We start from the raw sequence: 13,009 nt of genomic DNA on the forward strand, positions 1-13,009 counted from the left end.
GCTGTGTTTGCCAAACTGAAGAGCTGTTTCATTTCAGCCCCTATTCTGATTACCCCTGACCCTACACATCAGTTCGTGGTGGAGGTCGATGCGTCAGAGGTGGGGGTAGGAGCGGTGTTATCTCAACGTTCTCCCTTAGACGACAAGGTCCATCCTTGCGCGTATTTTTCATATCGTTTATCTCTGGCAGAACGAAATTACGATATTGGTAACCGAGAATTGTTGGCAGTTAAGATGGCATTGGAGGAATGGCGACACTGGTTAGAAGGATCGGGGGTTCCTTTTATAGTATGGACTGACCACAAGAATTTAGAGTACATTAGCACCGCCAAAAGGTTGAACTCCAGGCAGGCTCGATGGGCACTTTTTTTTCGGACGTTTTGACTTTACTATCTCGTACCGCCCGGGTTCCAAAAATATCAAACCTGATTCTTTGTCATGTATTTTTGACCATTCCGAACGCCCGTCTAATCCCGAGTGTATTTCTCCTGAGACATTAGTGGTCTCCACTCTCACATGGGAGATCGAATCGAAGGTCAGAACGGCCTTAGAAGGGGTAAAGCCTCCGCCCGGATGCCCACCGAACCGTTTGTTTGTGCCGGAGGGATTAAGGTCTAACGTGATCCAGTGGGGACATTGCTCTAATGTAGCTTGCCATTCAGGAGTTAACCGGACTAGATTTTTAGTCAAGCAACGATTCTGGCTGCCACTTATGGCTCGTGACATTCACAATTTTGTTTTGGCTTGCTCGGTTTGTGCCACTGGTAAGACTTCCAATCGACCCCCTGATGGGTTACTCCAACCGCTGCCGGTCCCTTCGAGACCCTGGTCCCACATTGCACTAGATTTTATTACCGCCCTCCCGCCCTCTCAGGGCAACACGGTTGTTTTAACCGTGGTGGACCGGTTCTCGAAGGCAGCCCACTTTATTCCCTTATTCCCTTTATTTTTATACCAAGAATATTCCTCTCCGTTCCGTATCTAATAAATTGGCTCCCAAATTTATTAGCCCGTTTACTGTAACCAAGATCATTAGCCTGGTGGCAGTCCGCCTTAAAACTCCCTCCTACGTACAGGAGAATCCATCCCGCCTTTCATGTATCCAAAATTTAGCCCGTATTTCATTCTCCCATTAATCCGCCTACCCCGGTTCCTCCCCCACCGCGTCTCGTAGATGGGGAGACCACCTATTTGGTTAATCACATTCTGGACTCTAGAAGGAGGGGATGCGGATTTCAGTACTTGGTGGACTGGGAGGGTTACGGTCCGGAGGAGAGAAGTTGGGTACCTGCTAGGGACATCCTGGATCACTCCCTTATCGATGATTACAATCGACAGGTAAGAGATTCTGGAGACGCCAGGAGGCGTCCTTAGGAGGAGGGGTACTGTCACGGTTCGTGAATGCACCGTCTCCAGCTGTATTCATGTTACGTCATGTTGATTGTTTCATGTGGGTGTTGCCGCTGATCGTCTGATCAGCGGCAGGTGCAACTCATTCCAACGGCCTATTTAACGCCCTGTCTTTCATCTCCTGTTTGTCAGATCGTTGTTTGTAGGTTCGTGTCTGATGTCTCGTTCGTGTGTTCCTGCCTTGCTTTGTCTCCTGTCCGGTTACTGTCAGATCTTTACCTTCATGCACGGATTATCGTCACCGCACTTGGAGTTACCACCACCGTCATCTGCATCAGCGCACGCAACTCTCCTACTCATCAGTCTGTGCTGCCATCGTGGTTCCTGCGTCATTCTCTGACGTTCCATCATCTCATAATTTCTAATAAACTCTGTTTACTTGCTTTTGTCTCCTGTCTTCCATACTCGAGTGTCACACTCTCCTTTTTCACATGAATTTTTATTTTATATATTATTATTATTTATTTTATTAATGTTTGTAACATGTAATATAGCATGTTCTATAGAATTTAAAATCAAGAATTTGGCAACACTTTACAATAAGGTGTCATTCGTTAACATTAGTTAATGTGTTAATTAAGATGAACGAACAATGAACACTACATTTATTACACTCTTTATTAATCTTTGTTAATGTTAGTTAATAAAAATACAGTCGTTCATTGTTTGTTCATGTTAGTTCACAAGTGCATTAACTAATGTTAACAAAAACAACTTGTGATTTCAATAAAGCATTACCGTATTTTTCGGACTATAAGTCGCACATGAGTATAAGTCGCATCAGTCCAAAAATACGTCGTGATGAGGAAAAAAACATATATAAGTCACACTGGACTATAAGTTGCATTTATTTAGAACCAAGAACCAAGAGAAAACATTACCATCTACAGCCACGAGAGGGCACTCTATGCTGCTCAGTGTAGACTACAGGAGCACAGAGCAGCATAGAGCGCCCTCTCGCGGCTGGAGACAGTAATGTTTTCTCTTGGTTCATTTCACTTGGTTCATGTCAAATTAATTTTGATAAATAAGTCGCACCTGACTATAAGTCGCAGGACCAGCCAAACTATGAAAAAATGTGCGACTTATAGTCTGGAAAATACAGTAGTAAATGCTGAAATGAGCATTAACTAAGAAAAATAAATGCTGTAGAAGTATTGTTCATTCTTAGTTCTTGGCAGCTAATGTAGTTAACTAATGAACTTTGTGTTATAATAGTTTAAAGATAAGATATTCATTTTATGGTCATAAGAAAACTGTAGTAACTGGTTCTTGATTTATATCTTATTAAGATATTAATCAAAAGTTAAAGTGACAAAATGTATAAATTTGTATATAAATTTTATATAAATATACATTTTTACAAAATAAATATATATTTATAGAACTTTGAACTAAGACATCCTTTGTATAACAGGTTAATGCAAGTCTGCTGAACTTGGTATGCTGCCAGACTTTTAATGAGTTTAATTAATAGTTTCTGGTGTGATGTGGCTGAGACAGAATTATCAGATAAACAAGTGTGACCTAATGGTAGTACATACTCAATCAATGTGTCTGATTTGCCTTCTAATGAATTAGCCATTCCATCCACTCAAAGCAGCGGTTCTGCATCTAAAATGTAACCCACAGTCAGTAATTGTACTGCATTCTGCAAACAAGTTATTGATGTTGTTGTACCCTGATGGCAACATACCATTAAAATGCTGTTTGCTACAGGGGAAAATTGGTTTTATTGTACTTTCTGCCAATTAACGGCTTATTTTAGAATGATCATTTTCCCAAGCTCATCACTTTGCGTTGAGAAGTGTGATATCAAAGAAACTACTCCAGTGAGTATGTGGGAGTTTCAGATTAGCTTCTGAACAACTTCAGACACTAAAGTTCCTCAAAACTTTTAGTTTTACAGTGTTGTGACAGTCTATGACAGCCCATGACTGAGGCTGACAAAATGACAAAAGACACTCTGCACTTTTCTTCAAGAGTTACTGCTGTTGCTTAATGCCTTGAAGTTCATCAAAGGTTTTTGAGGGCGATTTCAACTTACCCTCATGATGATCAGAGAAGTGTCGGAAGTAATTTGGACAAGGAATAACCACATGTTCCCCAACTTTGGCTGATGGCCAGCAAGCAATAATATCCCACATCCCTTTGCAGCCTGGCAAAAGAATAAAGAACAATGCTTAGCATTAACTCAATATTTTATAACTCAGTATAACCCTCTATGTTGTACAAAAACATAAAACATCATAAGGATTAGAGTATAACGATATCTTAAGACCTCTATTAACTTCTTTTATTTTATTTTATTATATATATATATATATATATATATATATATATATATATATATATATATACACAGTGGTGCCCAAAATTGTTAGAACACCTGACAGATATGAATATATTGACCTTTTTTTTCTCCAAAGCATGATTTCATTTCATAATGTTCATGACACATGCAGATGGTTGCTCTGAGCACAACATATATCAGATGAAGATAGTTGTACTCTTTTTTTTATCCACTTTTAACTATAATATTTGGTATGTCCATCTTTTGCAGCAATTACAGCAGTACATATATCTGGAAATATACAGTATTTCTTTAGAACTTCAACACTAATGTTATCCCATGCATTCTGCAACTCAAGCCAAGGGCTTTCCTCTGAATGTACAATAGATCTGTCAAGATTATTTTCCAACTCACCCCAAATTTGCAATAGTTTGTTTTATGAGTATTGTAATGGCCAATTCAACAAAAACAACTGAAACTTACAGTCTTTCTGGAATAACATGAAGAAACAGAACAAACTGAGGTGTCTCCAAGATGCTTCAAGAAACCTACCTGCAAAGCTACCTGAAAAACTATGCGCAAGTGCATCTAGGGCCAAAAGCTGCTTTAAACGCAAAGGATGGTCACACCAAATGTTGATTTAATTTAGTTAATAGAAGTTAATTGATAAAGAAAATCCATTTATGATATTTTTTTTGACAGCATCCTCATTTTACCGAAATTTTACAAAAGTGCCTAAAACTTTAAACAGTACTGTGGCATTATAGGTAAATTTCTTGAAGCATTTTGGAGACATTGCCACAGTTCTTCTGTATTTAGTCCGTCTCAGTTTGTTCTGTTTTTTCATGTTATTCCAGACAGACTGATGATGGTGAGATCAGATCTCTGTGTGGAGCACTGGCTGCTGTCAGACTCCTTGTGCAAACATAAATCTCACTGGATTATTACAATTAATGGCAAAATGAATGTCTGGAAATATAAACCAATATTTCCTACTGACACACTACAACAAAAGATAGAAATACCTGACTTAAAACCAGTTTTTTAGCTAGTGAAAATACTAGTGTTCTAATAATTTTGGCCATGACAAAAAAATGAATTTGGGCATGAAAATTAATATTTAATGTAGCAAATAATTGAAAAGAACATAATTTTGCATTTTTTTATATTCAGTATATGCATATGTACTGTATATGTTTATATTTTTACTTCTTTGTCATTTTCTTTGACAAAAACTGTATACATACTGTATGTATTCCAGCATACATTACATACTGCTACATTAAAGTGTTATTTTCATGCACAAAACTGATTAGTTATTATACAGAGAGATGCCTCCAATGGTCCAGCCAAATACTAATTTGACAGCACTAACTTCCTGCAGAAAAATTATACAAATGTGTCACTAGTTCATTTCCCTAGTGTTTTCTTTAGTCTACACTGTCTAAATTTAACTGGGGTTTATTTAAAAGTAACATGAGGGCTCTAAAACTCCCACTTCCCTCATCCTTCAGTCGGACAACTGTGTCCACAATAAACTGAGATATGCTATCAGCTTATTGCCTTATCCATAATATTTTGAATATTTACGATGCTCCTCATGCCCCAGAATGCATCTGTCTGATTCATGAGGCGAGGTGAGTTGGCTCTTGATTGTGAATGTGGAGAACTGACAGCTAGTTTATCTTATTCATCCTCTCAGAGCTACAGAGGAATGTTCCAGAGGCAAGTGGCCTGTTTCAAAATCCACCTCATTCAGACATTAGGTATATGGATGTGAGAATGGGTCAGCACACAGACTGTAGACATGTAAATTCAATCATCACAGGATTGCAGTTTAAATTGAAATCAGATAAAGTCCGGCTGCTGAAAGCTCTTTATGGTTAAACACACTGACTAGGGAACTATGAAAGGAAAATGTACTGTAGATGCCTTGACTTCTAATACTGGACTAAATCCACAGTCAGCATTTGGATTAAAAAAAAAAGCAGTAAAGGTAAGCTCTACAGGTTTAGTTCAACTTCAAATGCAGTTAATGAATTGGACTGTTGTAAAAATGTGGAAAGAAAAAACATTTTCCAAAAAAAAAACAACCTAAAAACAAATAATTTTCTTTAAGGGATAAAGGAAGTGGTAATCTGTGTCTTAATGTTTAGAGTGATTGAATCTAAGGGAAGGCATGTGATTGCATCCTGATGTTCATGTAACCTATCTTGAATGAGTTCGGCAGTGCATATGGAGGCATTTTTACCTAAAATATGGGGCAAGGGAAGAGTATTTTCACTATAGGATGCATTGGTTTTGCAAAGTGCCCTCCTTGACCATTATACAATCCAAAGAAAAGTTCATCCCAATTAATGTCTTCCAAAACATGGCTGCCCACCATAGGTATATATACTACTGTATACACTATAGCTCATCTACCAGTGTACCTATAGATGGGTTGTGGGTTGAAGGCATCTTATTTCCAAATATGAACTCTTTCAGGTGTAGCTCTTGCATTACTTTACAGTACACTGTGTATGTATGCTTTGTAAATAAGTGGTAAGTGAATGACATCTATACTGTATACCATAAATTTCAGTTTTACAGAGCTCAAAATGTAAAACTTCTGATGCAGTTTGGTGGTAATTTTTGAACCATGCTAAACATTACACCAAATTCCTACTTTTGTTACTTCCATCTTATTCAACATCCTACACATTGAGACAGAATCAATTTCTGATTACAATAACTACCAAAAAGTACCAGCAGACTTTTAAAGATGTACAGGTGCATCTCAATAAATTATAATGTCGTGGAAAAGTTTCTTTATTTCAGTAATTCAACTCAAATTGTGAAACTCGTGTATTAAATAAATTCAATGCACACAGACTGAAGTAGTTTAAGTCTTTGGCTCTTTTAATTGTGATGATTTTGGCTCACATTTAACAAAAACCCACCAATTCACATCTCAACAAATTAGAATATGGTGACATGCCAATCAGCTAATCAACTCAAAACACCTGAAAAGGTTTCATAAGCCTGAGATTCATTAGCTACCATGTTGCTTAAACCTTGAGATCCAGGGGCCCGTTCTTCGTACGTCGCTTATTACATCCGAGATCAAATGACACATCCAAGATGATATCATCGTGCTAATCATGATCCGGCTAATTGGGTTCTTCGAACACACCTGTTGTGTACAATTAGTATCGCTGGATTGAGTTATCTGAGATAATTGCGTGTTCATGTGTTGGCTTAAAAGGGGATATGTATCGATACTCGAAACCATGATCAGCAGTGCAGCGATTGGCTGGTGGCAAGACGGCAATGTAATGACGTCATAGAATTTAAAATGACACCCGACGAAAAACTTGACAAATTTCTGGACTTTTATAAGGAAACAGCCAAGCAAACAAAACTACATAAATGTTATAATAGATACATGAAACAGATAATAGATGCATGTTTTTATTTTATTAGAATTTTTTTCATGATTCCCAATTATTTATATTCGCAATTTATAATAGTTGTACAGTCTTTACATTTTTATTTCAATGTAGAAATTATCTATTCATTTCATTTTATATTTGGACAGATTTGTTACGTGACAGCATTAATGAAAGTTTCTTCTTTAATCAATAAATATCATGTTATCTGCATCTCCTGCACTCCATCAAGCCACTCTTATAATAGCAGTCATAACTCAAAATAATGCACGACTCTATTATCTGTATAGCATGTGTGTAAGACTCTAATACAATTATGAATAATTTTATGACAATAAATATTTCAGTGAGTAAAACTGGCTGTGTCTATAGTAGGCTGTTATGGACTACACAGCATTTTTATATTATTTTTAAATAATTTTTTAAATGATTATTATTTTAAATTATTGTCCCTGGATCAGTACAATACACTTGTAATAAAGTAGCGGTGGTAGCAGACATATTTTGAGTATCAGTTCTGGTTGAAAAGAAGCGATCTAATCCTGTTTACATGAAATAAGCCTGCTCCCGAGCAGGTTTAAGCTTACGGACCTGTTGCTATGACAGCAGCTCCGGGATGAGCTTCGAAGAACCAAACGATCCAAGATCATGCCAAATCGTCAACAATCAAATCCAGCTAAATGAGTTAGTGATGTACGAAGAACGGGCCCGTTCTTAACTTTTAGTTTACTAACATGATATAGGTTTCAGGTCCAGTCTCAAGGATCCGTCCCAATCCAAACGAAAAGCCTAGTTATATCACAACAAAAGATTTAAAGAAAAAATTTTAACTCTCAAGTTTATCTTAGAACAATACACATGGACACTATAGGGCTTTCATTTCAAACAGTTCATGAAATGCTTGTGGGCACAACAGATCCTTTCATTCATCCCACTCTCTATCCATGATGGGGGCCTGACTTTTACAGCTGCCTTCCGCTTTCATCCCTGATTGCCAGTTCACCTCGTCAACCTGAAGAATGAGTCAGCAGAGGATAACCTACTCTCAAAGGAGCTTCTGCATAATTGTAGATATCTTTGTGCGCTGCAGTGGTCCCTCGACCCTTTGCTGAAAATCCCAAGTAATCAGCTAGGCAGATGAATCAGTATTTTGTCAGAATGCTTGAGGTCTCATCAGCATGTGCATGATACATCCCATTGATGAGGATGATGGTAATCAGCCTTTGAAAACAATGATTTCTTTTTTCATATTTTCATATTCAAACCATTGGATGGATGAAGCATTAGCATTATCTTTCTTTATTAATATTTGTATTTACTTTTCATATATATATATATATATATATGTGTGTGTGTGTGTGTGTGTGTGTGTGTGTGTGTGTGTGTGTGTGTGTTTGTGTATTCCAGATTTAAAGCTTAATTTTCAACCACTGTTACTCCAGTCTTCAGTGTCACGTGATCCTTCTGATATCATTCTGATATGCTGATTTGGTGCTATTATTATCAATGTTAAGCACATTCTGCTCAATGTTGTTGTGTAAACCATAGTACATTTTTATTTTTCAAGATTTTTTGATGAATAGAAAAAGTTCATCATTTTTTAAAAATAATTATAATAATTTTGTTACCCAGCAAATGCCTTTGTTACTTTTACTAAATTTAATGCAACCATGCTGAATACAAGAATTTATTTATTTCGATATAACAGAATTCTTTATATATACAAATATATAGTTTTTTTTCTTCTAAAATTTCATTGCTCTGTAATTTTCACCACATATCAAACAAAGTGTTATATTTAACATCATTCAGTAATGTATATATATAAATATATATATATATATATATATATATATATATATATAGTTTACTAGAGCAGTTTACTAGATCTACTAGATTTTTTTTTATTCAAACAAATTCTAGATATGAATGTTAGTGCTTTTTTTTTACCTTGTTTCAGCACCACATATTAGCTCTTTCTGATCTAAAGTTAAATCTATTTTTCCCGTCTGTGCAAAATTGTTTATTGACTGTGAAAATGGCACAGAGCAACGTTGTTTTGTGAATATCACCTGATGTGACGTTTCCTGCTGTTTTATTCTCGCACCTCGCTCTTGCCAGCTCAATCTCATTTACCACGTCACACATCTGAACAGCACCAACCTGCAAAAGAGACAGAGAGAGAGAACATTTCAGTTGTTCAACCACAGCACAACCTTCAAAGCTTCAATCTCTTTCGTCTCAGTGATTCACCACAATATTATTCTCAGGATAGTCTATTACTTTAAGGTGTCAGCTTTCATCTAGCAAGGCTTTCATTTCATATGCATATTTATGGATTGTAGCGAAGCCTAAGGGGCCTTATTTTAGCTAAATATTTACAGCAAAGACCTACTGGGAATTAGATCAACCACTGCTTGAAAAATCCACAACTGAACTACTTATCAGATTTTAGCTTGCCATACACCATTCTTATTGACAGTCCAATGTACGTCTATACGCTAGCGGCACATGGACAAAAGACCGTCACTGCTCTGTGGAGATGATATCATGCCTCTAAGGGAGAAAAGGCATGTGGGGCCAGTGAGTAATCATCGGATTGCTCACTTATGTCCACTGCTGATGACAAATTCATGCTGACAGTCAGTGGCAGACAGCCTGCGGGTCAATAATAACGTGAAAGTCCAACGAACAGCTTGAGAAGGTCAATGAAGACGGTGCTGGGGAAGAGGGGGCCGATTGAATCCCTATAGTCTAAATAATGCTTTATGTGTGTGGGTGTTTGTGTCATGTTCTTTGGGTGTGTAGTGTTTATTGTCTTGAGTTAACTTCTGAGCATGCTTCTGTTTGGTATGTGTGTGGGTACAAGTGTGTCTGTGCATTTCAATGTGAGAGACCTGAGATCAGCGACTTAGAACAACAGGTTAGTGAGAAACAGAAAGGGTTTGATTTACTTCTGCTGAGTTCAGTACTAGCTGAGCACTACTCTCACCGACATGAATAGAAATACAAGCCAAGTTTTCTTCATGTATTATTGGCATTGTTGGGCCAAATCACACTTGAGCATGGACTAAAAACTAAAATAACCATTACTCCCAGTCTTCAGTGTCACGTGATCCTTCAGAAAGCATTCTAATATGCTGTTTTATTCTCTAACACATTTAAAAAGAGCAGTATTTATTTGAAATACAAAAATTGTGCAATATTGTCACTTTTTGTCAGAAAATACAAGATGGGATCAAATGTGAGGTTAGATGGTAATTTATTAGATGTGAACAAACAAGCAAAGTCACAGTAAACAGATAGTCATGGGTGCAGTGATGACAGGACTCCTTTGTAATGCAAGGCTGCAGTGAGCAAAGACGCATAAATCCAACCAAGAGACAACGGGTGAACCTAGTAACCAATCAACAGTAGTACACAAAATGACCAGAGGGGTCCGATGCATCTATGAACCGTGACACTTTTAACCATTTAATGCAATCATGCTGTATAAAAGTATTAGGTTATTTCAATATAACAGAATTCTGTATGTATACAAACATATACTACTTTCATTTCTTCGTGTCATTTTTACTTTATATCAACTAAAATGTTGTATTTAACAGCATTCAGTAATACAGTTGATAGTGGCAGAAATTATATATATATATATATATATAAAATTTTTTTTTTTTTTTTTTTTTTTTTTTTTTTTTTGAATAAATAGACCAAATCATTAATCTTGCTAAGGCTAATTTCACTTTTTGTGCATCAAATGATATTTTCACACTTTTTGCATATTTTGACATGACATTACATCTTGAGATTACAGACTGACTAGAAATTAATCAGAATAAAAAGATTCTGTAAAACAATCATAAAAATAAAATAAATTGTAATATTACATTATATTAATTTTTTTTTAAAAATCTGTAAAATTTATTTGCATTGTTTTTATAGGTTTTCATTGTATGGGTCCATGTGTCACATACCTGGACTCATTTTGTGTGTTTTTGCCCCTGTGACCCAGTTTCTGTCTTCCGTGTGTGGTTTGATTAGTTCCCAGGTGTGTCTATTCATTTCTCCATGTGTTCTATTTCCCGGCTAATTTAGTGATTCCATCCACCTGTGTTTCCCCATTATCCCTTGTACAAAAGCCTTGTCTTTTCAGTTCTGTTTTGTCGGGTCTACTTGCCACCAGTTACTTGCTACTTACCTGTGTCTTCCTCTGAGATCCATGTTTGGATAATGCCTATGTTGGATTTAATAAAGCCTTGTTTCGTTTATCCTTCGGCTCCGTGTTCCTTCCAGCAGCGTAAGCCGTGACACCATGTATGTATTTATTTATTTACATAGTGTTACATATAGTGTCTTCCGAAAGTATTTATACCTTTTTCATAATTTTTTTTTTTTTTTTTTTTCACGTTTTGTTGCTGCGTTATGTTAAACGGTTTAATTCCACATCAATCTACACTCCAAACACCATAATGGTAAAAAAAAAAAAATCTTTTGCAAATGTATTAAAAAATGTAAACCTAAATGATTCCATTGCATAAGTATTCTTTTCCTTATCTGGGACAGTTTAAATTTATCTCAGGAGCATTCATATTGTTTTTAGATGTTACTACACTTCGAGTGAAGTTAACCTGAGGCAAATTCAGTTAAATGGATATGATTTGGAATGGCACATGCGTCTTAATAAAAGATTTAAAAGCTGATAATGCATAGCAGAGCACAAACCAAGCCCTGAGGTTAAAGAACCACTGTAGAGCTCATAAACTGTTTTTTGTGAAGCCACATATCTGGAGAAGAGTTCAGAAAAGCATTCTGCTTCATTAAAAGTTTCCCAGAAGCATCTAATCTCTGTTACCCTTAATAGAACAATACTGAAACAACCAGAACTCTTCCTAAAGATGGCCTCCTGGTCAAACTGAGCAACTGATGGAAAAGGGCTTTGGTTAGTGTGGTGACCAAGAACCTGATGGGCACTCTAGTTGAGCTCCATGATCATATGTGGAGATAGGAGAAATCTACAGAAGGACAAACATCCCTGCAACACTTCACCAATCTGTGGTTTATGGTGGTGTGGCTAGACTCTATCCTCTCTTCAGTGAAGACACATGTAAACACACTTGTAATTTGCAAAAAAAACACCTAAAGGAAGCTCAGACTCTGAGAAAAAAAAAAGATACTCTGGTCTGATGAACCTCAGTTCCAAACATCATGTTTGAAGGAAGCCAGCTCTGCTCATCATTTGCAGAGTACCATCCCAAAAGTAAAGTTAGGTAGCAGCCTCATGCTGTGGGGCTGTTTTTCAGCGGCAGGGTATGAGGGACTCGTCAGGGTAAAAGAAAAGCTCAATGCACCAAAATATTGAGATAGCCTTAATGAAAACCCAGTTCAAACTATTCAGAGCTTCAGACTGGGCAGAAGTTTCACCTTCCAACAGGACAATGACCCTAAGAACACAGCAAGAGTGGCTTATAGACAACTCTTTTAATGTCCTTGAGTGGCCCAGCCACAGCCTGGGATTGAACCCAGTCAAATATTTCTGGAGAAACCTGAAAAATGTGCATTCAAACTGACAGAGCTTGAGAGGTGAAGAGGTGAGGAGAAGAATGACAGATAATTGCCAAATGCTGATGAGCAAAGCTTGTCGCATCATACCCAAAAATACTTGAGGCTGTAAAGGTGCTTCAGCTAAATATTTATTTAAGGGTATGTATACTTATGCAACGTACTTATTTCAGTTTTTTTTTTTTTATTAAATTTATGAAGTTGTGACAATTCTGTTTTTGCTTTGTCAATATAAAGTGCAGATTGATGTGGGAAAAAAATAATTTAAAGCTGTTCAACATTAGGCAGCAACATAAAACGTTTAAAAAAAATGATG

General features: G+C 36.7%; 2 protein-coding genes across 2 annotated transcripts in view; both read right to left on the reverse strand.

Annotated features, from left to right (window-relative positions):
* nktr (natural killer cell triggering receptor) overlaps nucleotides 1-13,009 on the reverse strand; it is a 150,688-nt gene that overhangs the window by 72,048 nt on the left and 65,631 nt on the right. The window lies entirely within an intron of this gene.
* Nucleotides 1-13,009, reverse strand: part of vipr1b (vasoactive intestinal peptide receptor 1b) — a 60,512-nt gene that overhangs the window by 34,532 nt on the left and 12,971 nt on the right. Inside the window, exons 2-3 of the mRNA XM_059524657.1 lie at nucleotides 9,207-9,297; nucleotides 3,458-3,568 (exon numbers count right to left, since the gene is read on the reverse strand). Coding sequence (XP_059380640.1) covers nucleotides 3,458-3,568; nucleotides 9,207-9,297 — 202 coding nt within the window. The remainder of the gene's footprint in view (nucleotides 1-3,457; nucleotides 3,569-9,206; nucleotides 9,298-13,009) is intronic.

This window comes from Carassius carassius, chromosome 35 (assembly GCF_963082965.1).
Source record: "Carassius carassius chromosome 35, fCarCar2.1, whole genome shotgun sequence".
Classification (NCBI taxonomy): Eukaryota; Metazoa; Chordata; class Actinopteri; order Cypriniformes; family Cyprinidae; genus Carassius; species Carassius carassius.